General features: G+C 57.6%; 1 protein-coding gene across 3 annotated transcripts; it reads left to right on the forward strand.

Moving 5' to 3' along the window:
- The first annotated feature begins 4,580 nt into the window (after positions 1-4,580).
- Positions 4,581-27,685, forward strand: RAPGEF3 (Rap guanine nucleotide exchange factor 3). 3 transcript variants are annotated; one of them, XM_046638762.1, is made up of 28 exons: positions 4,581-4,900; positions 6,291-6,503; positions 11,986-12,039; positions 12,129-12,235; positions 12,440-12,561; positions 12,714-12,882; positions 13,473-13,557; positions 13,876-13,936; positions 14,044-14,120; positions 14,311-14,457; positions 14,981-15,093; positions 15,385-15,473; positions 15,769-15,847; positions 16,048-16,198; positions 16,283-16,365; positions 17,206-17,245; positions 19,943-20,024; positions 20,352-20,498; positions 22,399-22,496; positions 22,972-23,097; positions 23,188-23,369; positions 23,645-23,735; positions 23,878-23,928; positions 24,879-24,966; positions 25,339-25,403; positions 26,114-26,168; positions 26,272-26,343; positions 27,251-27,685. In XM_046638762.1, exons 2-28 carry the CDS (start codon positions 6,411-6,413, stop codon positions 27,367-27,369), a joined length of 2,646 nt encoding a protein of 881 aa, XP_046494718.1. In that variant the 5' UTR covers positions 4,581-4,900; positions 6,291-6,410; the 3' UTR covers positions 27,370-27,685. The 3 variants fall into 3 exon arrangements, with proteins under 3 accessions (XP_046494718.1, XP_046494711.1, XP_046494727.1); XM_046638755.1 differs by lacking the exon at positions 4,581-4,900 and adding an exon at positions 4,943-5,832; XM_046638771.1 differs by lacking the exon at positions 4,581-4,900 and adding an exon at positions 5,942-5,977.
- Positions 27,686-27,851: the final 166 nt, after the last annotated feature.

The following is a 27,851-nucleotide window of genomic DNA, read 5'->3' on the forward strand; positions in this document are numbered from 1 at the left end:
CCCATCTTTGCAGCCTCCCCTGGGCTTTCACTGAGTCTTGTCTGGAGGGAGGAAATGGGCAGTGGGGCTGGTGCCCGGAAGCCTTTGGACTGTTCAGCTTCCTCTCTGGCCCCAGCACTTCCTGAGTGGACTTTGGGGGCAGGATTGGGGTCTGCTCTGATGCTAGGGAGGCGCTTCTCTTCCTGGCCTGCTTGCCTGATTACCCATGTCCTTGCCCCCTCCTTAGCCAGTGCTCTGGACCCAGATAGAACCAGGCATCCCATGGACAGAGGCCAGGGCCCTACTCAGGCTCCTGCAGCAGCCCCTGCCAAGTCGCTAAAATAGGAGGGCAAAGTGGGTACAATTTGAGTCCTGAACAGAGACCATGAGCCCCGGATGGGTTGGAAGATGGGAGCACTTGAGACTAGCATTTCTTGGAAGGCTGGAGATGTTGGGAAGAGGGAAGGAGGAGGTGTGTGTGTTTGTGTGTGTGTGTGTAGTCAGCCCCAGGAGGGGGTGGGTGAGGTGTAAGTTGGGATAAAGACAAGTGCAGCCTGGGAGCTCGGACAGGAGAACAGGAGTTGGGGCAAAGGAGAGATGCTCCAAACCTAAGGGCAAGTGGCCACAACTGGACTGGAGCCACCATTTCAGAACACTGATCACTCCAGGTCAGAGGCAGTGTCTTCTGGGTGTTTGGAACATGCACACACTACCCCCTTGAGAAACAGAAGCTGGAGGGAGAAAGCAGCTACTAATTTATGTGCCTTCATATAACACCAAATCTGCCTGGTAGGCAGGCCTGTTCCCTCCCTTTAGCACAGCTCCAGACCTGCCCCTGCCTTCTCTCCTGCTCTACCAGCCTCTCCTTACCCTCCGGCCACCACCGTCACCACCACAAGCCTGTTCAGTGATTATTTCCTTGCCCCTGTCACACGTGGGTAGCTTGAGCACCAGCCAGAAGAATGTGCCTCCAGGAAAGTGTGGGGTCCCTGCTCTTGCCTTGGTTGGCTCCCCTCTGGTCCACAGCCTTGTCCAGCCCATCTGAACCTCCCTCCAGCCTGTCCACCTCTCCTGCCTTGAGATGGCAGGAGCCCATCTCTGCTCTGCCTGCCCGCTCCACCACTGTAAGCGGCTCATGAGGGACTGGCTGTGACCTGCTAGTCCTGGGAAGCTTTGGCTGGGTGCCCATCAGCGTTCCAGCTCCCTGCCTCTGCCCCCACCCCAGGAATGGGTAGGGAGGAGATGGGGGAACTGAACTGGAACCACCCTTGGGCGAAGGAGACCGGGCAGGCATCAGAGGACCTTCAATCTTCCAGAGCCAGGAGGTAGAGCCCACATGAGGGCATCTGGGTTCTCTTCTCTCCCTCTCCATTGCTGGTCAACCATGGCCATGGTAGAATCTCAGGGGTGCTGAGGGAGGCTGCAGCAGGCCCAGGACCTGGGCACAGCCCAGGCATGTTCTGGTCTCCTTTTCTGGCCCTTTTCTGCAGTCCCACTGGAGGCCAGTTAGTTAAAACTTCCTCCAACTTCCCATTCTCCATCCTATCAACCAACCTCAAATGACACAGCTGAGATTTGTGAGCCATGTTTACAGCACAGGACAGAAGGAGAAAAGAGTAGGGGACAAGGAAGCAGTGAGGATGGAGGGAGATGGCACGAAATGCCCTGAAAATGAACTGGGAAACCAGCCCCTCTCCCTTCCACCCTGCCCTGGGTATAGGCCCTCCGCAGGCACCAGCCGACTTCCCACAGTCTCCATTTCATTTCCACCCAAAATCATTAAGTACCTGCCTTCTTCCAGACTCTGTGCTGGTAGAGAGGCCTGACCAGATTAGTGTGTTAGGGAGAAAAAGGAAATTCCAGCAGACTCTGTGGTCCTAAAGCCCAGTATTTGCTTGGTTTTAGATCTCCAGTTTCTGGCAGAGTTCTGGCACTTAACAATAGATGTTGTTGAATGAATTAAAGATTCTGTGGCGTTGCATAGGAAGGACTGAGGAAGGCAAGGCTGATCAGGGAGGAAGTACAAAATAGTGGTTAAGGGGGTGGACTCTGCAGTCAGACCACCTGAGTCTGGTTTTATCAAACTCAGTCGTGTGACCTTGGGCAAGTTACTTCACCTCTCTCTGCCTCAGTATCCTCACTTGCAAATAGGGATTGTTCTGAGGGTTAAAAGATGATGTCTATAAAATGACAAATACAGTATCCTGCACATAGTGAGTGATAGAAGGAACCATCCTTGGGCTGGAGGATGCAGTGGGGGTAGGGCATAGAGGATGGATGCACCAGATTACTCATTGGTTGAATCAACAAGACTTGGTGGCTGATTGGATGTGGGAGAAGGAGGCACCCAGGTACCAGGTTCCTGCTTAGGCAGTGGTGGGGCTCCTGGAGCAGGGAGCTGAGTGAGGCAGGGCAGGGGGAGGCGCAGGCTGGGGTGGGAAGGGAGTTTTGACTTGTCCAGTGAGAGGCACCTGTGAAGATCCAGGAAGCTGCGGGCTTGACAACTACAGAACTCAGAAAAAAGGACTGGGTGGGAGGAATCCAGCCCAGGTCAAAGCTGGGGGCTGGGAAGCTCTCTCTACCCATTCACCCTCCTCTACTATCGCTTGGGAGTCCCTGCAGTGCCTTGCCACCTGCCTGAAGGGCACGGGGCAGGGTTGGAGGAGGTTCGTGCCTGGCAGGGAGCTCCTTGGATGGGTGGTAGACAGCGTCAAGGGCTCCTGCTGTTCAGCTTCCATCATCTGCCTGTTCCTTCCCTACGTCTGGAGCCTGTGCACCCAGTGTGCGGGAGATGACTCTGGATGTGGGCTTTCCCCTCTTCCCGGGAATGGTCAATATATTTGAGAGGCAGGATTGCAGAGCGGTAAGGCACACAGACCCCTAACCACTTGGGTAGAATCCCTCACTGCTCCACATCTTCCCAGTTGTGGGACCTTGGACTGTGGGTCATTTAAGCTTTTCATGGCAGCTTCCTCATCTGTAAAATGGGATAACAATAATCTCTCTCTTGGGATTGTTGTAATGATTAAATCAGTGAAGGTATATAAACTATCAAGAACAGGGCCTGTGCATGTTAACTACTGTTACTATTATTTGTCTGTCCCAACACACCTGCCAGGCATCTAATGACAATCAGGGGAGGGTGGAGGCTGCACCAGGGCTTGGCATGATTGTCCCCAAGATGACTCGCCGTCTGGCTTGAGATGTCTTCCTCAGACACTCGTCTTGTCCCCTGCTCCCTCCAGGCCTCAGGCTCGATCACATATGAGCCGTCCTTCCACTGGCCTTCCCCATCATCTGCCTTGGCAGGAGGCTGGGGTGGGGGGAGCGGCGAGGGCTTCTTCTGCCAGTGAGACAATGGAAGGTGCAATCCCGCTGGGCCCCGCTGGCTACCAGTGGACAGGTGATCACGCCAGGCCATCTTCTCAGGCTCCCAGGAGAGCGGGAATGAGAAAGAGACAAGAAAGGCAAGGGAGCAGTAGTGTTGAGGGGGACAGAGATAGGGGAACGCGGGTTTGGGACACCTTCATTTTCACTGATTTGAACGACCTTCTTTGGATCCTTGTACTCCCTGCCCCTCCCCCCCTCAATTTCCCTTTCTGCAGCTTCCTCTCTTAGGCATATCATCCAGATTAGAAGGATGAAGACGATGTTTACACGATGCAGTATAGCATGGGGTTAAGTGGAGCCAGGCAACCTGGGTTCAAGGCCCAGCTTCATCATTTACTAGTGGTGTGGTAAGCTACTTCAGACCTCGGAGCCCCCATTTCCCCAGCTGTAGAGTGGGAATAACTGTAGTCCTATTTCCTAGGGCAGTGGTGGAGAGTAAATCCATCTGAAGCCCTTGGAACAGTGCCAGGCACTCAGAGGCTACTGCGACCCATGGGGAGGTCTGTAGGTACCCAGACGTCCTGCCTCACTCCCCTGCTCCTGTCCCACCTGCCCAAAGGAGGGGCAGTGTGAAAAGGAAATGGGAGACCCCTTTTGGACCCCACGGCCAGTCTCTGGAAGCTCCTCTGCAAGAACTTCTAGACTAGGCCACTGGCCCCAGAAACCTAAAACTTCAACTCCCTGCCCCACCCCCACTCCTCAAAGTTCTTCCCCAGGCACAGCTGTGCCCTCAGTGTTATCCTTTCCCACCAATATCCAAGCTCTTCTTCCTCCTTCCAAATTCTCAGAACTTGGGTGGGTGGGTTCGGGCCTGGGCCCAGATTCATTCTCAGGCTCCCCTTCTTCCCTGAAGGGGCATTTCAAACTCCAGCACCCTTTCTCAAAGGGTGGACGCAGCAGATAACCTGAGGGGGTGTCGTTCAAAACACAGATTTTCCATCTCATGCCAATAGGACTGAATCTGAATGCGGGGGGATGGACTTTGCTTTATAAGCTCCTGAGATTTTTTACACACATGAAAATTGAGATTTTAATCAATTAAAATCCACTCCCCCAACTTCAAAAAAATAATCTTCCTTGGAAGATGAAGGCTCCGCGTCCCAGCGCAGGGGAGATGGATTGTCAGCGATGTGTCTTTCCCAATCCTGGCAGGCTCAGCAGCAAAGGGGAAGGGAAGGAGACCGGGCAAAAAGGGAGAGAGTCCTAGAAAGCTGGGGGCGGGGCGCGCGCCTCGTTCCACAATGCTCATCTACGTCCTGGGCCATTCCGGGGCGCCGCGGGAGTCGCTGTCCTGGAGTGACTGTCTCTCCGCCTTCTCAGAAGCCGGAATGGGGCGAAGAGGGCGGCGCTGGGCTACCGGCGCGGCGGTGGCAACAGGCCCGGGGAGGCGACCGGCCTTGGGACAGAGCCCTCATAGGACGCTGGAATCCTAGAGCTCCCTCCACCCGCCTGGTCGCCGCGAAGCGCGCGGCGGGGGGCGTGGCTCTCTAAAACCCACTCCTCTCGAAGCTCAGCCCCACCTCCGACCCGGGTGCGTCCCGAGCGCGGTCTTTCCTCTCCAGCCTCCATTTCCCCATCCGCGCCCAGCGTGTGTGTAGGGCGGGGGGGCAGGGGGTTGAGGGGTGTGTAGGGAGCGCAATGGTGGGAGGCTCGGCGGCGGGATTCCCCGCGGGAAGGCAGCCCAGCCCTCCCCCCGGCAGTCGAGACCCTGAACCGAAACCGGAGGCAGGACGCCCCTGGCCGGGAAGTGGCCCCAGCCCGGATTTCCCTCCCGGGTGGGGCCACAATGACTCACCCCCTCCCCCTTCCCCCGGTTTCCTTGTTTGCATTTCTCCTCCCGGCCACGTGGCGGCCGGCGGAGCCCTGAGCGCCCCTACCCCGCCACCCCGGCCCTGCGGTCCCCGCGCACACTCCAGGGCCGCTTTTGCCCGCTGGGCTTCCCAGGGCTCCGGCTCGTGCCCGCTCCCGATATCCCCGAGCCCGGACTCCACCCCTGCCCGTGCCCGTCTCCTCCCCTACGCCCTCCCCTACCGGGAGGCCGGGCGCCTCCTCCCCGCCCCCTCAGCCCGTCCGGGGAGGGGAAGAGGGCGGGCAGCGCAGGGGGTGTGACAGCTCCCGCCCGGACCGGTGCCAGCTGCAGCTTCGCTTCAGCGCCCGGTGCCAGCTGGCTCTTTCGTCTGGGACGGAGGGGGAGGCTCAGGGCTCCTTGTCCCTGGGGGGGACTCCCCCCCACGCCCCTAGCCCTCCACCCACCGAAGAGGAGCCTCTCCACCCAGCCCTGCCTCTGGCTGACCTGGCAGCTGGTCCAGCTAGGAATTGGCCCTGATCACTGCGCCTGGGACTTAGAGCCCTCACCCCTCCAGGATCCCCCTATTAGAGCTGACTGGGGGCTCTCTGGCGCCCCCACCCCCAGCTTTTTGCTAGAACCTACCCGGCTGTGCAAGCTTGAGAAGGAACATGAAGGTGGGTAAGGTGGGGTCACGGGGGAGGAGGAGCAGGAGGAAGCTGACAGGGTGGGGAGTTCGGGTGGGAGAGAGCGGGTGGGTCAGGGGTGAGGGAGGAGGGGAGAAGAAGGGTTTGAGCTGAAGCTGCATTTCTAGGGGATCCAGTGAGTCTATAGCCTCATACTGGGAAGGTTGGAGATCCCTGCAGGGACATGGGCAGTGGGGTGGGGCAGAAGTCCAAAGAAGACTCGGAAGAAGGGCTCCATCTCCCGTGGGCCAGCTGGAGACCCCTAAGTGCGCCAGACCGGCAGGCCCTAGGGAAGGTCTTCCTGTCCCTCCCCCGGCTCCTGGCAGGCCTGCAGCACCTCCTCCTGACCAGTCCAGCGGACTCTAAGGAAGTGGTTCTGCCTGAGGCAGTCATGCCCTGGTCCAGCTGCCCCAGCCTCATGGCTGTCCACCTTCCTCCCTGCCTCACAGGTTGGCTGGCCAGGTGAGAGCCGCTGGCAGGTGGGCCTGGCTGTGGAGGACGGCCCAGCTCTGGGAGCACCGCCGGTGGGAGGCCTCCCGGACGTGGTGCCGGAGGGAACACTGCTCAACATGGTGCTGAGGAGGATGCACCGGCCCCGAAGCTGTTCCTACCAGCTGCTGCTCGAGCACCAGCGCCCCAGCCGCATCCAGGGGCTTCGCTGGGTGAGTGCCCATTGCCTGCCTGGGCCAGGGCCAGGAACCAGGGCCGGAGTGGGGCCTGGATTAGGAGCACCGGCATCCTGCTGGTAGCCCAGCTTGGTCTGGGGGCATAGAGGGTACTTCCCGGGTGGTCGGTGAGTTGGGCAGCTTGGCTGCAGTGTGCGTGGGTGGCTCACACAGCTGTACCCTTTGTGTGTGTTTGTGTGTGTGTGTGGTGCCCAGGTGCCCCCATTTGGTCATGGGGGGAGAGGAAAGAGATTTGTCATTTACCTGTCACCTGTGTGCCTTGAGTTAGGTGCTTGTGTGTTCTGCAGGTAGAGGAGGGAGGTGTGTGTGAAATACTGGGGGCCAGGTCAAGTGGGGGGTGAGGTAAGCTTGGTTATTGTTCTTGATACATCACCGTGGCAACATTCTCCTTTAGGGAGCGACGGAACTGCACTGATTCTGCTTTTTGATTTTGGGGAGAGGTGGCTTTGGGGAGCTCAGGGAAGGATTCTGAGAACTTTGGAGAGTCTGAGGTGACCGGAGCTCCCGAGTGAAGAACATCTCTGGAGCTGCAAGAATGAAGGAGAGAGCAAGAGAGGGGAAGAATGGGGTGGGGGCAGGGTCTACATCAGCAGGGACCCTCCCCCCAATCAGCTACTCTTACTAGAGTGACTTCACCTGAGGTTCCATGTGTCTTTTCTGTGTGCCCACCGGTGGGGGAAGGGGCGTGGTGCTGGGAGGGCACTTGGTAAAGAGTGGAGGGGAACGCAGGAGCAGGTGACAGACCAGGGAGAGCTCGGCTCTTGTCGGCAAGTCCCACTCAGTAGAATGACTACCACTTTTGCCTCCCTTCTCTGCCGACCGCTGTTCATATTTGCCAAAATATGAGGCCGAGTTGAAAAAACCAAGGCCCAGCAGCAGGAGGGGCTCCTGCTCACAATCAGAATCGGGAGGACAATGTCAGTCCCCAGCCCTCCCCCCAGCCCTCCCTCCCTGGGTCTTCCTGATAAGGGGCCTCTTGGGCCTGGGTCCTGCTCAAGTTGGGGCTCTGGAGGGGCAGGGAGCTGGTCCCTTCTGGGCTTAGCCGTCCCCCTGACCCGCTCTGGGTCACTGGCAGTAGCTACTGCTTGGAGCCAGTGGGCTGGAAACCTCCCTCCCTCCTTCCCTCCCAGGCTATAATTACTTGTGCATTTCCTGTCCCCTTCCCAGCTTGTAGAGGCAAGGTGGGGCGTCAGGGGAAGGTCAGGTGTCAGGACAATGAGGTCACTGGAGGATCCCCTGGGACCCAAAGTCTGGGAGAGGGTGGAGGAGGCCGCCAGGCTGTCTCCTGACTCTCCCAACCCCCCAGAATTGGAGGGCTGGTGTGTGGTGGGGAGGCAGGAAGGGTGGGGGTGAGGGTTGCTGGAATGTAAATGGGGTCAAAGGCACAGAAACAAGGCCCCTCCCCTGCCAGGTGCAGCAGCACATGAGGACGGGAGGTTAGAGGCAACCCAGATTTTTAGGGCGAGGGGCAGGGGCCACACCCTCTCTGATTGCATCTCTGGGCAATGGGGATGGGTGGTTGCAGCCCATTGTGTCTGTGTTTGAGAAGCTCTGGGTACCTGTGAAGCGGCACCTCTCGTCTCTGGCTGATGCCTTTGGCCCATGAAGGGCTCACGTGAGGGAACTGGGCAGGAAGTGTGGACACACAGGGTGAAGGGTGGATGTCGTAAGGGAGTGGAGCCCAGAGTCCTGGGAGGGCAGTGCTGGGAGTTATTCAGCCCATGCCTACCTCTTAGAAACCCATCAACCTCCTGAGGTCTGAGGAGAGTGCTTTCTGTTCCTACTAGACCGGGACAAAAGACAAGGAAATCAGGTTAAAGCAGGAGAGCCTGAGGTTGGATACAGAAAGGACTTACCATCTGTGGCAAAGGGGACGTTGGAATGGGGTAGAAGAACATGTCCTTTGGAAAACATGGGAGGGAGAGGAGACTGTCTGATGCCAACAGAGGGGTCAATCTGTCTAGAGACAGGGGCAAGATGAGGATGGCCTTGGTGCATCCCACATGCTCAGAGAAGCCTGTGATGCTTCTCTTTGAGTGATTGTTTTGAGGGAGGTAGTTCTATTCTTGAACTCAGAAAACAGGCTTTCATCCGGTCTGTCCCAATAGAGCTAATAGTTATCCAGTACCTTTCCTAGGCACTCTTATAAGAGCTTTGCCTCTGTCTTATCAAATAATCTCACAACAGTCCTGTGAGATGGGTACTGATGTCATCATCTCATTTTACACATGAGAAAACAGAGGCACCGAGAGGCTAAGTGACAGGTCCAGGGTTACACAGCTGCAAAAGCACAAAGCTGGGCTTTGGTCCTGGGCAGTCTGGCTGCAGAGTCCAAGTTCATGGTGTACTCTTTCCTGCTGCAGAAAGTAACCCTGACACCCCCAAAGCATCAGCCCACCCCACATGTCCTTTCCCTGTCCCTCCACGCACAGCCTTGGCCCGAGACCCTAGCTGGGGCTCAGGGGAACTGGTCTGACGGGTCCCCACGCGGCTGTTTGGCTCTGTGCCTGTCCCTCAGTCCAGCCCTGACGTTCAGCGACAGGGAGGACAAGTGGGGCAGGCTGGTTCCAGGGAAGCTAGCTAGCACCTCTTCTTCCCCCCCACCCCCAGAGTCCCTCCTGTCCAGGCCTGAGAGGAGGCAGTGGGCCAGGGCCTTCACCCCAACCCATACCAGCCAATTCCTTTCCTCTGAGAACCCCTAAGCTGACACTCAGGGTCATCGGATCAGGGACAGGGTCAGCCGAGGTCCATTTCTTGCTCTGTGTCCACATAATAGGTGTCCATCATGAAATAACAAAGTTTAATTCAATTACTTAACATTTACTAAGCAGTTACCAAAAGCCAGGCCCTGCTCCGAGGGCTTTATGTTATTAACTTGTTTGATCATTACCCTATGGGATATGTATTATTACCATCAACCCCATTTTACAGATGAGGAAACTGAAGCACAGAGAGGTTAATAAGTAGTGCAAGGTCACACAACCAGTTGGTAATGGAAGAACCAGGATTTGAACCCCTGGCTCCGGAGCCCACACACTTGACCCCTGCCCCATCCTGGGAAGTTCCCGGTGCCCAAACTTTGTTTAACCCAATGTTTTCCAAACTTACTTGCTCATGAAGCATTCCAGAAGGCAGAATACCTCTACTATCTCGGCTTCCATGGCACGCAGTTGGGGAAGCACGGGGTGGGCGCCCTGGGCGATGCAGGGCATGGTGGCTAAAAACATGGGCTTTGGAATCAGCACGGTGTCAGTCCTGGCGCCCCTGTTTGCTGGCTCTCAGGGCAGGTTATGTAACCTCTGAGCGTCCCCCTGTCAGCTGCGAAATAGGAGACAAACCCCTACTTCCAGGGGCAGCGCTGGTGGCAGAGTCTTCAATAGAATCTTACATTTCCAAGCAGTCGTGTGACTAGGTAAGTTCCTTCATCGCTCTGGGCTCCTGCTTTCCTTGGCAGAATGGGAGGGTGCCTTCAGGTCCCTTCCTCAGCTCTGATGGGCCAGAGCCCCCGTCCTCTGAGCCTCGTGCTCATCCCCTGGGGCAGGACAGGAAGTGGTTTAAGCAAGGCCTGTAGATCTGGGATCTGGGATCCAGGATCCAGGTCGTGACCAGCCTGGCCGCGTGACCTGGCATCTCCCCTCCTGATGTGCCCTCCAGGGTCAGAATAATACCAGGAAGGGAGTGTGTGCTGGAGCCTGGGTCGTGGGCACCAAAGGGAGTTGCGGCCACCTGGGCTTCTGGACATGAACAACAACAAGTTGTTAGCACTGGGCACTGTTTGTTCCGACACAGGGGGCTGGCTGGGTAGCATTCCTGCCCTTCCTCCTTCTCTGGCTCCTCCTCCTCTTCCTCATTTCCTGTCCCTGAGTCTCCAGGGCTCTGTGTCTGGCACCGGCCTGGGCCCCATGACCCGGGCAGGGATACCCTTGGGACACCTAGTGACTTCCGCACCGTGCTGGTCCAGGCGCCTACTCACGCGAGGCCTCTGGCCTCTGCCTGGCACAGTGGGAAGGTGCCAGGACTGGGGGAGGGAGCTCTGGGTTTCAGCCTGATTGCACGCCCCCCCACAAAAGCCAGGTCCTTCGCAGGGCCCTGAGAGTGGCTGGGAAAGCAGGAGAGAGCGCTGGTGAGGAGGAGGAGGAAGGAGAGGAGACGGGCAGGTGTGGTGGGTGGAGTGAGACCAAGAATGTGAGCACTTGAGGATAGGAACTGAGTTTAACCCTGGCTGTCTGGCTCTCCCAAGTAGGTGTGACTGAGTTACACAGGGCACTTCACTCAAGACTTTTGTTCCTTCATGAGTCAAAGAGGACAGACGATACCTGCTCTGCCTACTTCATACCTGATCACCTTCTCTGTGGGATCAGGGGAAATCATGGCGGTGGTCATGCTGTGTGAACTGTAAAATGCTCTGCCTTTGGGAGGGCGTGGGGAGGGGAGGGCATCCTGTCCAGAGATGTCCACAAACTCCTTTTCTCAGGTGGCAGGAAAAGAAGGGCTGTGAGGGGCTTTTGGGACCCACACCCCAGGACATAAGGGCCCAGGAGTCCCGATGGCTCCATTGATACCCAGGGTAGGGAAACGTTGTTAACCAGTTTCTACATAAACCCATCTTCTGGAGCCAGGCCTGTGTGCTGCCAAGTGTTACTCACTCTTACGGAGTTCTGAGCTAGCGGCAGCATCTCGAAGGAGCAGGGCCGCCCTTTGCCTCACCGATGAGCGCTGACAGCTAACATGTCCATACAACTCCGTGCCAGGCAGTGCCTTAAACATTTGATGTGTATTGACTCACACAATCCTTCTAAAAGCCTGAATTGGCATTATGAGTGTTTCATAGGTTTTACAGACAAGGAGACTGAGGCAGGGAGAGGTTAAGTCCTATATTTGGGATCCCACCGCTATGGAGGCACAGGGATTTGAATCCAGGAGTCTGGCTCTGTGGTTTGTGTTTTTAACTCCCTGGCAGCCCCGAGGCCCACGGTAGGCAGGAGACTTGCCCACAGCTGTGTGGTTGGGGACAGACCCTGGCTGGGGATCAGGAGCAAGTGTTCCAGGCCTCTCAAGCCTCTCACTGCCTGGCCTTTCTCCTTCACATCCTCATGCTCTCCCAGCTCCATCACGCACCACCGCCCCCCGCACCCCCCGCCCCCGAGGTGCAGTTTACCTGGGAGCCTGGGTATACCTGGGACCTGTGTAAGTGGAATGGGGATCTCATCTGTGGGCATGCCGTGCTTGGGTCTGGAAGGAAGACAAGGGTCTGGTGAGAGGGTGGCAGGGTGGGAGGAGGTGAGTGCCTGGCACACGGGGGTGCTCAGTGAATATTTGTTTAGTTGTTGAATGAGTACCTAAATGGATGCATTTGGAGTCGGGATGGGGCGAGGGTGGAGGTGATGGGGGAGGGTCAGGTCCAGGAGCTGGATTTGAAGCTGGGTCCTCATGTGCAGACCCTCCCCTCTGCCCTCAGACGCCACTCACCAACAGCGAGGAGTCCCTGGATTTCAGCGTGAGCCTGGAGCAGGTACGAGCCTGAAGGGTGGAGCTGGTAGGGGGCAGCATGACCTGGGGCTCAGGGCCTGAGCCAGCTGTGCCCCTACTCCCCTCCTCCAGGCATCCACAGAGCGGGTGCTCAGGGCTGGGAAGCAGCTGCATCGACATCTCTTGGCCAACTGCCCGAACCTCATCCGAGACCGAAAGTACCACCTTAGGCTCCATCGGTGAGTGGAGGCCTTGCCTCCTTGCCCACCCTTCTGTTTACTGTCCCTTCACGTCTCTTCCAGCATTGGTCCTAGTCCTCCTCCTAGCAGAACTGAGGCTGGGCCTAGGATAGCACCTTGCAGATGCAGAGTTCCTCCCTCTCCCCTCCACCCTCCTGCCGCTTGATTCTCTTTCCTCTTCCCTGTCCCCTTTACCTCCCATAGGCAATGCTGCTCCGGCCGGGAGCTGGTGGATGGGATCTTGGCCCTGGGGCTTGGGGTCCATTCCCGGAGCCAAGCTGTGGGGATCTGCCAGGTGCTGCTGGATGAAGGTGCCCTCTGCCATGGTGAGCCTGAGCCCAGGGTGGGTCACCGGGGCTGAGCAGTCCTGGGGAGCAGGCATCGGAGGTGAAGAGAGGATGGGCATTGCAGTGGGGGCCTCATACCCACACCGCCTCAATCTCCTCTCTTCTCCCATGCTTGGGCCTCTGCCCCCCAGTGAAACACGACTGGACCTTCCAGGACCGAGATACCCAGTTCTACCGTTTCCCGGGGCCAGAGCCAGAGCCTGCAGGAGTCCATGAGCTGGAAGAGGAGTTGGTTGAAGCTATGGCCCTGCTCTCCCAGCGGGGGCCTGATGCTCTGCTCACGGTGGCGCTTCGAAAGCCGTGAGTTGGGCACCCTGCAACCCCAGGTCCCACATGGTGGTCAGTCTCTGTGGTTCCTTGGTTTTATCTCTGAGGGGTTCCCTTACTCTTCCTGAGGGAAGGGACCCTGGCTGGACCAGAGACTGGAGCTCTGGTCTGCATTCTGCCAGGGACTCATTGTGTGGCCTTGAGTCCTCCCTTCCTCCTTCTCAACCTGTTTCTTCCTCTGTACCTGAGGGGGTGGGGTGGGGCAGACTCCGAAGACCCTGCTCCCTCTGATCTGCAGAGGTGGCTTTTGGCGTCTAGAGGCAGGTCTGGGTTCAAATTCCATTTCCACTGGCTACTAGCTGGATAACCTTGGGCGCCTCCAGGCCAGCTTCCTCTTCTGTCAAAGGAGGATAACAATACCCACGTCGTGGGGTTGTTGTGAGGTCAAAATAAAGCGTGTGCAGTGCTAGCTCGGGGTCTGGTATGTGGTATGCATTCTATAAAGGCTGGCCCATCATTGATCGCAGCCATTGCGGAGGCTGGGGCTCAGGGGGTGAAGTGGCCCCCGCCCGGCCTTGGTCCCACAATTCCTTGTTTGCTTCCCGGCCCTCCTGTGCCCGCAGCCCGGGACAGCGCACGGACGAGGAGCTGGACCTCATCTTTGAGGAGCTGCTGCACATCAAGGCTCTGGCCCATCTCTCCAACTCGGTCAGTCCGCGCGCCGCCCCCCCCCCGTGACGGCCCGGAGCCTCCAGCTGCTGGGCCAGAAGACACTTCCCTCCCCGGCCACCTATGACTTGGACATTTCCCTCTACTTTCCTGCCCCAGCATCCTAGTCTGACTATCCTTTGGCCTCTCTGAACCCGTTTCCTCCCTTGCTTTGCCTCCTGCAAATTCCTGGCCACCTGGCCCAGCCACATATCTGTCCCCCGAGCACTCGTGTCTTTGGACCTGACCCCCTCACCCCTAACCTGGCCCCTCTTTCCTTGGACTCGCCCCTCTGACCCTCTTCTCCCTACCCCACAGGTGAAGCGGGAATTGGCTGCAGTTCTGCTCTTCGAACCACACAGCAAGGCAGGGACCGTGTGTAAGTCAGACGGGACGGGAGGCTGGGCCCCCAGGGCCTGGAAATGGGCAGAGGCCCCCGGGAAGCAGTGGGTGCCTGGGAGCATGTCTGACCTGCACTTCTCTCAGTGTTCAGCCAGGGGGACAAGGGCACCTCGTGGTACATTATCTGGAAAGGATCTGTCAACGTGGTGACCCATGGCAAGGTAGGTGTTCCCTCCCTCCCTGCCCTGGATTATAACCGCTCCCTGGTCCATGTCCTCATAATGGTGCTTTTAATGGACCAAAGGCTGTCTGTCTCCTGGGTCTTCTCCTGCCTGGTGGGTCTCCCACCATGGGTCTGTCCTTGTGAGGGGTGGGGCGCTGAGCTGGGCTCTGACGGAGGCCTGGCTGCAGGGGCTGGTGACCACACTGCACGAGGGAGATGACTTTGGACAGCTGGCTCTGGTGAATGATGCACCCCGGGCAGCCACCATTATCCTGCGAGAAGACAACTGTCATTTTCTCCGCGTGGACAAGCAGGACTTCAACCGTATCATCAAGGTGCTGTGCCTGGGGGTTGGGAGGGCAGGGGACAGGGAGGGACGCTTCTCTGAAGAAGTGATGCGGGGCAAGGAGGAGGGAGCAGAGAAAGCCCGTAAGGAGCAGGGAGAGGGAGGAGATGGAGGAGCTCGGAGAGGATGGCTGGAGGTGGGAGCACAGCCCTGGGTGTGTGAGGAGGTCCAGTGAGCCCCGTGAACTCTGGCCTGGAGTGGGAGACAGGGGTTGGGGGGGTTATGGGGCAGGGGACTAGGGTACATGGGAAGGCAGTGTAACGGAGAGTGGGCTCCGCAGAGGGAGGCCGCAGAGGGATGGGTGGAGGAGGGGCTCAGGCTGTGTGATGAGCAGGAGTGGGAGTGGGGAGCAGATCCAAAGCCGTGGGCATTAAATGGGGTGGGAGAAGGGCTGAGGGTCCTTGTGGGAGCCTTGTTGGGCTCGGTCTAGAATGGGGGAGGTGGGCGGAGAGACCCTAGAATGGTGGAAAGAAGTGGTGTGTGCTGAGCCCTGGGTGTGGCCTCTTCTCCAGGATGTGGAAGCAAAGACCATGAGGCTGGAAGAACATGGCAAAGTGGTGTTGGTTCTGGAGAGAACCTCTCAGGGAGCTGGCCCTTCTCGGCCCCCGACCCCAGGCAGGAACAGGTAACATACCCACCACGCTCCCTCTCCACACCTTCCCTCTTGCCCACCTTTTCTCCTTCTGTTTCTCAGGCTTTACTCAGTTCCTCTGTGTCATACCCCTGCCCACTGGCCCCCTGGGCATGGAGAGTCATCCAGGCACTAAGTTGCATCCCCTGAGTCAGCCTCCCCTCCACCCCAAGGGGGGACCGTGCTGGCAAATAGGGAAGAGAGAGATGATGGGTTATTGATGTCTTCCGGGTTGTGGGAGTGGGGATGGTGGCACAAGTTCTATGGGTTGGCCATTTCTGCCAGATACACAGTGATGTCTGGCACCCCGGAGAAGATCCTAGAACTGCTGTTGGAGGCCATGCGACCCGATTCCAGTGCTCATGACCCAACAGGTAGGGACAAGAGACACCCCACCTGCTCTCTGACTCACTGGGGGTCGGCGTGGTCTGGGGGAAGGCCAGGCACCCTGCACCTGACCTCATCAGGCGCTGGATTGGTCCGTCCAGCCAGCTGGCAGGGAGTCCTCATTCGTGCGCTCTTGGCTTGGGTGGGGTACTATCGCAGGGGCTTGGCATTGCGGGTACCTTGCCCATGATGGACTTGGGGGAACGGACACTCCAGCTGTGCATGAGCTTGTGCTCAGTAGACTTGACCTCTGAAGCCTGTCCCCTTGTCCCTGCCCTACAGAGACTTTCCTCAGCGACTTCCTCCTGACCCACAGTGTCTTCATGCCCAGCGCCCAGCTCTGTGCTGCCCTCCTGCACCAATATCCTTCCAGCCCCAGGGTGATTAGGATGGCATGTGGAGCAGGGAGAAGGAATCCCTCATAGCATGGCTGTGCTGAGCCCTCCCACCTTATGCTGGGCCCAACTTGTCAGCGGGCCCTGGGCATCCTACTCCCCCTTTTGCCTGTGGTGAGGTGGGGAGCCCCTGTTGGATGCTGTGTTTCCCTTGACTGGTACCCACCTTCCACGCGGAGCCTGCGGGAGGCAGCGAGCAGGAGAGCAGCAGCTACATCTGCAACAAGAGGCAGCAGATCCTGCGGCTGGTCAGCCAGTGGGTGGCCCTGTATGGCCCCATGCTCCACAACGACCCCGTGGCCACCAGCTTTCTCCAGGTACCTGGGAGGGAGGCAGGGCTGGAGTGGGCCGCCGGGGTGGACACAGCTATAGCCGTCTCAGTGAATCTTGGCTCCTCCCAGAAACTCTCAGACCTGGTGAGCAGGGACGCCCGGCTCAGCAACCTGCTGCGGGAGCAGTGGCCGGAGAGGCGGCGACACCACAGGTGATGCTTTGACATACAGTTAACCTGTCATAGGCGTGACGGGCGGTGCATCGGGGCCTGAGAGTGCCAACTTTGGACTCAGATGCGGGGCTTTAAATCCAGGCGGCACCACTCACAGCTGGGCCGCCCTGGGCACGCTGTCCCCTCTCTGGGCTTTGCCTCATGATGAGGATGGAATGAGTTATGGTCCCTTAGAGCGCAGGGCACAGCCTTGCACGCGGCGTACACTGCGTGAGGGTGGGCTGCGGTGGCCCGTTTGTCTAGTCCCGCTTATTTCAGTTCCTTGTTCTTACCAGTCCCCTGGCTGTTCACCCTCACATCACGTGATCCTCCATTCTCCTACGTCACACAGTCATTCAGTGTCATTCTCGCACGTCACACAGTCACTCAGTGTCATTCTCACATCCCCGGGTGTGCCTGGATGTTTCTCACTTCCTCCATTCGGGACATATTTATTACCAGGCACTGTCAGTGCCAGTGCCGGCTCTGCCCGGCAAATTTTCTGGAGTTCACCCTGGCCTTCCCAATCGTGGGGCAGCTGAGGTTCGGGGAGCCCCCACCTGCTGCAGCGCCTGCTCCATCTGATGCCCACTCCATTTCCCCCTTGCACTCTTTTCCCTCCCCCGCTGGCCTGGGAGAATCACGGCATCCAGGGCCCGGCTTCAAGCCCCAGCCTTGCTTCTCTGTGGGCCGTATTCCCCGAGTCGTGCTAACCTCAGAGCTGCTGGTGAGGGAGGATGGAATCCAGAGCCCCGGGTGCCTCCCTGCTCCTGACCCTGTGCTGTGCTGCCTGCAGGAGCCCTGGCTCCAGTCTCACTTCCCTCTTCTCTTGCTCCACAGGTTGGAAAATGGCTGTGGGAATGCGTCTCCTCAGATGAAGGTGCCTGCCCCCAGTTGGCTCCTGTCCTCTCCGTTGGGGCCTCAGCTTCTTCCCTCGGTTCCTCCGGGGACCTCACAGCTCCTCCTTCAGCCCCTGACTAAGGGGCTCTGCGTGGGAAGGTTCCCCATGTACAGACGCACCCCTGAGTCTATGATAGGTGTTCACATGGCTGCTGTGGGAACACAGAGGTCTAAGGTCACCCCTCTACCCTCACCCCCAACCCCAGGGGCCTTTGTTCTGTTTAGGAGGTGAGTCCTGCTCCCAGTTAGGGTCAGTTAGCAATTCGTCCTGGGAGATAAGGGATGGGGCCTGAAGGCAGCCTCTGAAGGCCCCTGGTTCCTGGCCGCCAGTGCCGGGAGCAGGCCCCTCCCCAGGCATCAGCCGTGGCCGGTGCCATTCCTGGAAGGGGCCCAGGGGCAGCAGAGGGGGATGGGAAGATGTGACTGGAGCTGAGCTTTGGTGAGGAAGGGTGGGAGAAAGGACTGGAGAGATAGATTGGGGCTGGTTGTAGGGAGTGTTGCATTGCGAATAGAATCCTAATGCCCCACCTAGGCCTGCTGGGCCCCCTGTCCAGCTGCCTCTCCCACCTCATTGCATCCCCTTGCTCCCTGCCGGAGGTTCTCACAGGCTCCTTTTCTTCTATAGGCGAAGCGTGTTCCTACCTCAGGGCCTGGAACTTTCTTTCTCTGGCTCTTTGCCTGCCTCGATCTTTCTTATTGTTCTGATCTCAGCCAAAATGTTGGGTTCCCAGGGAGGCACCCCTCTCTCCCTATCCAGAGCATTGCCCCAGCGCTGCCCTGGCTGCTCTGCTCCAAGGTGTCCTCTCTGATTTCCTTCAAAGCATCATCACCGCATGAAATTATTTTCTTTGTCTACTTGCTTATCGTCTGTTAGTAGCTGTCATGCCTCCCTAGGATGCCTAGAATGAGGGTCCTTGACCTCTTTTTCCCCTCGCTGATGCTCAGGAGCCAGTGCGGACTCGTCCTCCCGTGCAGGGCATTGTGCTCAGTGTTGACAGGGCAGTAGTGGGCTGGGAGAGCCCCCTGGGCCTGCAGGGGCTTACAGTGCAGGGAGGGACAGAGCTGCTGAGCAATCTCATGCTGTATAAGGACAAGGACAGGGGTCTCTGACAGCAGGGAAGGGAAGGGCTGCCCCAGGGTCAGGGAGAGCATCCCCAGGAGGTGACCACTGGAGCTGAGAGCTGCCAGGTGTGAGGTAGAGGGAGAAGGGGCCTGCAGGCAGGTGTGAGGGGGAGGGGCGCCCGCCCATCAGAAGCCCTGGAGGAGGGTGTGAGAGCTAGGGCCAGAGGACGCTGGGCAATGGGCGGAGGCCCGAGCATGCAGCCGGGGGGTTTGGTCTTTGTCCTCACAGCAATGAGAGCCATTGGAGGTGTTTGAGCAGAGGATGGATAAGATCAGATTTGTGTCTTGAATAGGTCAGCTCCTGAGTCTGTACTTTATCCAGCGGACAGTGGTGGCCTTGAAGCCTTTAGGAAGCCTAATCTGGCTCTGGTCAGGCAGATGGGAGGAGGAGGGAGGCAGGCCCCCGAGGGCTGAGGGTGGAGAAGAGCTGGGCCATTGAAGTAGGTGAGGAGTGAGGTGACCTGGCCAGGTGGAACTTGGGGGTTGGCCCGGGCTGGCGAGGGCATGCAGGGAGACCCATTTCAAAGAAAAATCCCCAGAACAAGTGACAAGCTGTGAGGAAATGGGCAGGGGGCGGGGCCTCAGCCCAGAAGAATGGCTGGGAGGAGCGGTCTGGGAGGCAGGCTGAGGGGCCGAGGGAGGTGTGGGTTTGGGCTGAGGGAGCACAGACGTGGACGGATCCAGGAGGTGGTTAAGACCAGGGGTAGGAAGAGGAGTACGCACTGCGGGTGAGGTTTTGAGAGTCTTCTCTGTGCAGGTGGCGCGGGAGGCTGTGGGGAACTCGGAGGAGAGCTCTGAGATTTGGAAATCTGGGGAAGAACCAGGGCCTGAGTTCTGAACCTGATCGCCACAATCAGAGCTGGGAGGAGGAAGAGAGTCAGGACCCGCATTGGCAGAACAGTCGGGATGGGTAGAGGAACCGGGGTAGGGAGGCCTTAGCCCGGCATGGTTTGCTGCATCAGCCCACTGTGGTTGGGGTGCACCGAGAAAGGGTTGTGGGGTTTGACGAGGTGGTGACACAGTTGAGGGTTGGTGGATAAGAGCACAGTGGGAAAGAGGAGCAGGCTAGCATTCCAGCTGGGCCACTTAGCGGCTGTGTTGCCTTGGGAATGTTACTTAACCTTTCTGAGCCTCATTGATCTCATCTGTAAAATGGGAATAATATTTTTGTCAGAGGGCTGTTATGAATATTTAGACACTTAGAATAAGCATGTGCTTAATCTGGTATAAGGCAAATAGCAAACTGGCAAACAGCAGCCAAAGGAGGACGAGAGAGAGAAACCAGAACCACAGCTGAGGTGTGTTCACATCGGAACTCCTTTGGACCCGTTTGGCAGAGGGGCTGACATACCTGGAGAGGGGTTCTTAGCCCTGCTCCATCTTTTCTCCTGGAGCCTCGGCCCCCAGCGCCTTACCTGGCTCAGGTTCATGCAGCAAGCAGAGCCTGCTGGTGGTGTGCATGCTGTGTGGCTCCCATGCCACTGGTAACAAAGGCCCCTCCCAGCCCTGCACTCTCCCCTCTGTGTCATCGGGCCTTACTTTGTCTCCCTCTCAGGCCCGGAACATGCCTGTTTGGCTCCCCAGCCAGGACGAGCCCCTCCCCAGCAGCAACTGTGCCATCCAAGTTGGGGACAAAGGTTGGTGGTCCGAGCCAGCGAGGGCATAGTCGCATCCTGCTGTTGTCACCCTTGACCTTGGTGTGCCTGGTCAAGGGGGGCATGCTGTACTCCTCGGGTCTCTGTTCCAAGCTGTCAGGCAGAGTCGGCCTCCTGTGCCGCCTCCTCGGCTCAGAGCCTCCCACCCGGTCTGCACAGTGTGCTGCCGCCCCCTGATCCCAGGCTTCTCCTTAGTGCCTTGCCCGCCTCCTTGGGACCCCTCCCACTGCTGCAGTTGCTGCCCTCTCCTTCCTGGGGTGGGGAGACCAAGCAGTGGCTCCCCCAGCCCAGCCCGGTCTTCCTCTCCAGTCCCCTATGACATCTGCCGGCCGGACCACTCGGTGCTGACGCTGCAGCTGCCTGTGACGGCCTCAGTGAGGGAGGTGATGGCCGCGCTGGCCCAGGAGGACAGCTGGACAAAGGGGCAGGTGCTGGTAAAGGTCAATTCTGCAGGCGGTGAGTTGAGTCTCTGAGTAGAGTGGCCCCAAGGGAGGGGGCCCCCTCAGGGCCATGCCCAGCTCCCCTGAATTAAGATCTTTATCATCTTTATCATCTTGATCAATGTTAATGATGGTTAACATTTATGGGAGGTTTCCTCCGTCTCTTCAAAGTGCCTTACATGTGGTGCTTGAGAGCATGGACTCTGGAGCCGGCTGCCTGCATTTGATCCTAGCTCTTTACGTCACTGGCTGTGTGTCCCTGGGCAGGACAGTTAATCTTTCTGTGCTGTTTCATCATCTGTAAAATGAGGGTAATACGAGTACCTGCTTCATAGAGGAATTGTGAGGACTCAATGAGCCAGTCTATTCAAGTGTTTAGAATGGTGTCTGGCACATAGTCAGCACTACGTGGGCGTCAGCTGCGACTATTACCATCCTCACGCTTATATATTCATTTAGTCCTAATCACCATCTTATGAGACAGGTACTTCTTATCCTATTTCCAGACAAAGAAACTGAAGCTCAAGGGGATTAAGCAATTTTCCCAAGCTCACATAGTCGGAGTGTAGCTGGCCTTTGACTTTAGGTAGCCTTCATTCATTTAGTCAGTCAGCAAACATCATTGAGGGTCAGTTATGGGCCAGCAATGTGTTAGGAGCTAGAGGTACAACGGCAGGTAAGGCTGAGTGGCTTGATGATTAAGAGCGTAGACTGTAGACTCCCTGACCTGCTGCTTACCAGCTGTGTGATCCTGGGCAAGTTGCTTAACCTCTCTGAGCCTCCGTTTCCTCATCTGTCAAATGAGCACTATAACTGTACCTATCACACAGGACTGCTGCAGCTACTGAAGGAGACGCTGTGTATAAAGCAGTTAGCGTGGGGCAGCGTGAGGATTATGAAGACCTGCCGTCAGGAAGTGCAGGACGTTAAAAACCACTGTTGTCTGTGAAGGACACAGCCCGGGTCTGACAGCAGGAGCCCAGGGTGCACAGGAATTAGGGGCATCCAGAGAATAAGGGCAGGGAGTGGAGGGGAGAACAGCAAAGCCTTCCTCCTCCAGGAAGTGGGGAGAGAGGAATGAGGTCACCTGTGCCTGTGCCTGCTCTGGGAAGCACTGCCCTCTGCTGGCCACCTGGAGAGTTGCACTTGCCCAAAGGTGGTATTTATTGAGACCCTACTCCCGCGCCAGGCGCTGTTGAGAGCTGTGATCTCCACGTGGTTTTGACTGACGCCCATGCATAACCAATATTTCATTACAAACACTCTACTATGTGTATATTTGCTTATAAGTTATATACATATATTCCTACACTAATGTTGTGTAGTTATAAAAGCTATACACAAAATAGAAATGCAAAACAGATGAGAAAAACAAATATAAGTAGAAGAGCGAGTATTTTTTCCTGGACATATGGATGGCTGTGTGTACTTTACTCTGGAGTCCCCTGGTCTAGGGACTGGGAACTCAAACGTGACTCAAAACACAGTCCCCTTCCACAGGAGCTGGTGAAAATCAATGGTAAGTGTTCTGTAAGGCCTTCCCGATTTTCAAAGGGCTTTTCTACGTATCATGTACTTATAGTTACTATTTATATAAATTATTTCATTTGACTTGTGAGGAGTCAGGGCAAGTCTTATTGTCTCTGTTGGACAAAGGAGGAAACTGAGGGTCAGGGAGGTTCCCACCTTGCCCAAGTTCTGCCTGTCACACGAAAAATCCCCTTTCATCCTCCTGGGGCAGTGTGGCTGCGTGGGCAGGTGCACCTGTGCATTTAGAGCACCTGCCCAGGAATGCAACCTTCCCACTGGGAGAAGGGACCTCCCCAGGCTCGCAAACAGGGCCTCCACCCTGCCTCCAGTTGCTCCCTGTCCTCCCTCTCTGTCCCCACCCAGTGCAGCGTCTTCTCTCTTTGCAGATGCCGTTGGCCTGCAGCCAGATGCCCGTGGTGTGGCCACATCCCTGGGGCTCAACGAGCGGCTCTTTGTTGTCAACCCACAGGAAGTGCACGAGCTGGTAGGGACAGGCAGGGCGCCAGGGCCCAGGGAGGAGCTGTGTTTGGGGAGTGATAGGAGTGGGTGCGGGGGACAGTCACAGAGAGAAGGGAGAGGGGCCTGGCTCTGGCTGCTGCTGGGCCTTAGAGGGGAAGAGGAAGGAGTGGGCCTCAGCTGATGGGGGGATTCCAAAGGTTGGCAGAGGGGGAGAGCTGCTTGGGAGTTCTCAAGGAGAAAGAGGAAGATCTACCCTCATTAGGGGTTCCCCAGGGGGCAGGAGCCCTACAAGGAGGGGTCCCAGCATTGGGGAGCTGGCAGGACAATGCTCCTTGGGAGGTCCCATCCTTTAGAGGCCCCTCCACTCGCCGCAGCACCCCTGCCTACCCCAACACTCCTCTGACCACAGGCATAGGATCTTTGCCCCAAACTCTCTCCTCCCACCCTATACCTTTCCCTGGATTCCTCAGGCTCCCCCCTGAGCACTCTCCCACCTGCAGACCCCACACCCCGAGCAGCTGGGGCCCACCGTGGGCTCTGCTGAGGGGCTGGACCTGGTGAGCGCCAAGGACCTGGCAGGCCAGCTGACGGACCACGACTGGAACCTCTTCAACAGTATCCACCAGGTGCAGGGGCAGACCTCGGGAAGGACCTCAGGCAGCGGGGGCGCCCCCCACCCCCAGCACACACTCATCTCTCATGTGCCCTCTGCCCAGGTGGAGCTGATCCACTACGTGCTGGGCCCCCAGCACCTGCGGGACGTCACCACCGCCAACCTGGAGCGCTTCATGCGCCGCTTCAACGAGCTGCAGTACTGGGTGGCCACGGAGCTGTGTCTCTGCCCTGTGCCCGGCCCGCGGGCCCAGCTGCTCAGGAAGTTCATCAAGCTGGCGGCCCAGTGAGTGCCTGTGGGGTGCATGGGGTGGGGGGCAGAGTCCCGAGGCTGCCTTTTCTTTAGCCCCCCGTCCCTGGTCAGTATGTTGCCAACTCTGCCATCCCCTTGATTCCCGGGCCCCCTGGAGCCTCTGCCTCCCTACCCCATCCAGCCCCAGTCCCCGCAGAGGCAGTGCTGGCCTGGCCGGACCCCAGGTCCCAGGCCCGGCTGTGGTCTGGGTGTAGGGCTCTGTGGGTGTAGCTGCTTCCCTTGAGGGTCTCTGGGTCTTCCACTCACAGCCTCAAGGAGCAAAAGAACCTCAATTCCTTCTTTGCCGTCATGTTTGGCCTCAGCAACTCAGCCATCAGCCGCCTGGCCCACACCTGGCAGGTAGGTGCCCTCTGGATGGGGAGCCCAGGCCCTCCCCACCCCCAGTCCTGAGGTCGGGCCCTGTGCCCATCCTGGGAGACCTGGCTGGGGAGGGGGCTCCCATCACAGGGCAGTGACAGCTCCATCTGCCTCTCCTTCGCAGCGGCTGCCCCACAAAGTCCGGAAGCTGTACTCGGCCCTCGAGAGGCTGCTGGTGAGTGCTGGGCCTCGGCTGCTCCCTCCAGGAACCCTGATTCTTGGCTTCCCAGCAGCCCCTCTACCGGTCCTTGGCCACTTCCTGGGTTTCCAACCCTGGTCCAGGGCCTGGTTGCCTTTGGCCTGGGAGTTTGGGGAGCTGGCTGAGGAATGTGGTGTTCAGCATTATGGTGGGGGTGCACAGTGTCTTATATCGCTCAGTGTGTGCCAGGTGTGGGGGGCATTTGCTTTGGCTGTGAAGTCCTGTGTGAAGACCAGGACAGGCCTGGTTACTGGTCCTGGGGTCTGAGGTGCCAGGGGACCATCAGGGGGACACTGACCCACCTCAGGACTCAGGAAACATGTCCTGGCACCAGTACCCATGGTGTGTCAGGGCCTATGAGGGGCCCCTCAGGAGACTCAAGGAGCCTGTGGGCCAGACTAGGCCAAAAGATGAGGCAAGAGTTGGGGAGCTGAACCCTCCACCCCCAGGAAAGGTTTTGACGGCATTCAGGAGAGAACTGGCACAGAAGTGTTTTCATCAGTGTGATTCTGGGAGCTCTTGAGAAAAAAGTTCACCTCGTGGGGCTCAAGAGGTTCACAGGAGTTCACCCACCAGAGAGAGAGAGGCAGGGACAGAGAGAGAGACAGAAACGGAAAAGACAGAGACGGAGAGAGAGTTTTCCACAAAACCTCAGGGCCCCTGTGACTAAGGGCCGTGAAGTTTCCTTGGGGCTAATTGGAGGCTGGGCAGCCACATGCGCACAGACTGGCAGTCGTGCCTTCGGGTTCCCTCCGCCGAGCCTGCCTTGGTGAGATCTGGGCTGAGAGGGAGCTGAACTCCGAGGGGATGGGCGTACGGCCTCTCCTTGGCGGCGCGGGGAGTTTGGCTGTGCTGTGGTATGTGCTATGTGGTGGGTTATGGTGTGCGGGACCCTCCCTCTCTCACTGTGGCTCCCTCCCGCTCAGGACCCCTCATGGAACCACCGAGTATATCGACTGGCCCTCACCAAGCTCTCCCCTCCCGTCATCCCCTTCATGCCCCTTCTTCTCAAAGGTACGAGGACCAGTGCTTACCTTCCTGCCTCCGTCCCATCCTTTCCTGCACCTGTGTGTGTGTCCACCCAACCCTCTCTGAGTGATTCCACTGTGCTGATGCCTTGGGGAGCACAAGCGTGAATTAGGAGGTCGCAGGCGAGAAGCAGAGTTAAGACGTACAGACAAATAGTGGTGACATTAGATGGCCTATGATATGAGGCCTACGAGATACAAGGAGATTGCTCCAGGAGGTCAGAAGGGAGCCAGAGGGAGAGGGCTGTGTGGGGGTGGGACAGGCCTAAGGCTCCCCATTATTAGCCCTTCACCTTTCCAGGGATGCAGGAAGGGGAAGGACTTTGGGGCGCTATGAACAGAACCCGTCTCTTTGCAGACATGACCTTCATCCACGAGGGCAACCACACGCTGGTGGAGAATCTCATCAACTTTGAGAAGATGGTGAGTCCCAGGGGAGTGGGCATCGGCACTAGAGTGGGTTGGGGGATGTCACTGTGGCCTTGGAAGGGAGCCGGGGTGGGAGATGTTCTAGAGTTGTTATTAATAATATAAATATGAATACTTCTGTTAAAATAGCCGCTGCCTAATTCAGAGACAGGAAGTAGGTTAGCGGTTGCTTTGGGCTGGTGGGAGAGACTGGAGAATGACCACCAACGGATACAGGATTTTTTTTTGTGGTGATGAAAATGTTTTAAATTTAGATATGGTGATAGTTACACAATCCTGTGAATATACTAAAAGACCATTAAATTGTATACTTTGAATAGGTGAATTGCATGGTATGTGAATTTTATCTTAATAAAATTGTTTAAAAAAAAAAAAAAGGAGCCCCTGCCTTACTCCTTTGCATACCAGAGGGCCTGGTCTCTGTTAGGGGGTGCTGGGGTGACAGCCTCAAATGCCTCCCTTCAACAAGAGTCCCCTCCAGGGCTCTTCCTCTCTGAGCCCTTCTTGACTTCTGTTCTTCCCACTGCCTGGTCCCCGCTGGGCCTCTGGGTGTGCTGGGGCAAAGCAGACACGCCCCCATCTCTTACAGACCCTAGTCCCTGGGAGCACCTCGCTCAAAGGGAGCTCAGGTTCCCAGCTGCCCCACAGGCCACACCAGGGTCCTGCTCCTCAGGCCCGGTCTCACATCCTTGCCTTGCCTGCAGAGAATGATGGCCAGAGCCGTGCGCATGCTGCATCATTGCCGCAGCCACAGCAGCGGTGAGTGGGCTGGTCCCCCTGGGTGGGAGCCCCCTGAGCAGTGTCCCCTTCACGGTTCCAGCTTGCCCCTGTCTCCCTAACGCCTACCTCTCCCCCGTCCCAGTGCCCCTCTCGCCCCTCAGAAGCCGCGTCTCCCACTTCCACGAGGACGGCCAGGCGGCGAGGATTTCCACGTGTAAGTGGGGGCGGGGGTGGGTGCTGACAAGTTTGTCAGGGCCGGCGTGCACAGGCGCCTGCACATGTGAGGCTGATAACGCCTCCTTCACAGCACGGCTCTGCGGTAGGCAGAATGTCATCCCAGCTTCAGGACGTGCAAACAGGCTGGAGTGTTGAAGGGACTTGTAGAAAGCTGCGCAATTAGTTAGTGGTAGAGCTGGGACTCCTGCACTCTTACTCCAGGCCTGCATTATTTTAAGTGGCCTTCAGTTGAATTAAATGGGATTCATTATAATCCATGGTTCATGCCACACTGTCCTCATTGGCCCTGTATGTCATGTTATGTACGTGTATATTCTGATGACATAATGAGCACCACGGGACCTAAGCCAGGTATGAGCACCCTGACATTAACTTGCAACTCCCTGTGCAGTGTGTCCCTCTCCTGTCCCCTTGCGTCTCCCCACCCAAGGTAACCACTATCCTGAATTTTGAGTTACTCCTTTTCTTGTTTTTTAAAATAGCTTTATCATGTGTATTTACACCCACACATACACCCACACATATATATCTTTAAAATGCCTTGTATTATAATATGTATATTATGACAAGATATTCTTTCGTTTTAGTTGTTTTTGAACTTAGTAAAGGGGTATTATGCTGTATGTAATCTTGGAGACCTGCTTTTTTCAATCTGTGCTCTTCACCCCGGTGCTCTCTAACCCCAGTGCTCTCTGCCCCCCGGGGCCGTGGGGGTGGGGCAGCAGTCTTCTGAACTGGCCAAAGGAAGTGTCGGGGTGGGTGGGGGTGGGTGTCAGAGGGCGGAGGGCCGGAAGGCTGATGTGCTCCTTGGAGGGGGGAGGGGTGGGCTCTACAAAGTGGCATCCGTGACCCGCCCCCCCCCCCCCCAACTCTCCCCCGGCCAGGCTCGGAGCAGTCGCTGAGCACCCGGAGTCCAGCCAGCAGCTGGGCCTATGTCCAGCAGCTGAAGGTCATCGACAACCAGCGGGAACTCTCTCGCCTCTCCCGGGAGCTGGAGCCGTGAGGAGGGAGCTGAGGCTGGAGCAGGCACTTCCCGTCGGGAAAGCCAGGGCGCGCCTGGGCCCAAGAGGCCCACGGGCTGGCCACAGCTGGGCAGGGCTCTCCGTGGAGTGGACTCGAGGCCCTGGAGTGGGCAGTGTGGACGCAGCTGTCCCCTGTGATGACTGGCAGCCAAGGAGGACCTCAGGGTGGAATGAACTGGGGCCCAAGGCCAAGGAATGGGGGACAGAGAGGCCCTGGAGTGGGTGGGAGAGCAGAGCAAGCGCTGGGACTCTGTGTTCAATAGAGAGCTCTCCACACCAGGTTTCTTCCAGACCCTGTGCCTTGTGGCTTTGTTGTCTGGCCATCTCCAGGCCCCTGTGGTTTGTTTTCAGAGTGGACCAAGAGCGTCTGCATGTGTGTGGCATGTGTGTGGCAGGGGTGGGGCTGGTTGCCTGGGGAGGGTAGGGGTGGGATGGGTGGTGACAGTCCTGCTTTTCTTTCCAT

The sequence above is a fragment of the Equus quagga genome, chromosome 1, assembly GCF_021613505.1.
Source record: "Equus quagga isolate Etosha38 chromosome 1, UCLA_HA_Equagga_1.0, whole genome shotgun sequence".
NCBI lineage: Eukaryota > Metazoa > Chordata > Mammalia > Perissodactyla > Equidae > Equus > Equus quagga.

Bases quoted from the DNA above. Each gene is read 5' to 3' on its own strand.
- RAPGEF3 (XM_046638755.1), top strand. The intron at 14,121-14,310 runs GTAGGTGTTCCC...GCCTGGCTGCAG, and splicing joins ACGTGGTGACCCATGGCAAG to GGGCTGGTGACCACACTGCA. The intron at 20,025-20,351 runs GTTGGTGGTCCG...CTTCCTCTCCAG, and splicing joins CATCCAAGTTGGGGACAAAG to TCCCCTATGACATCTGCCGG.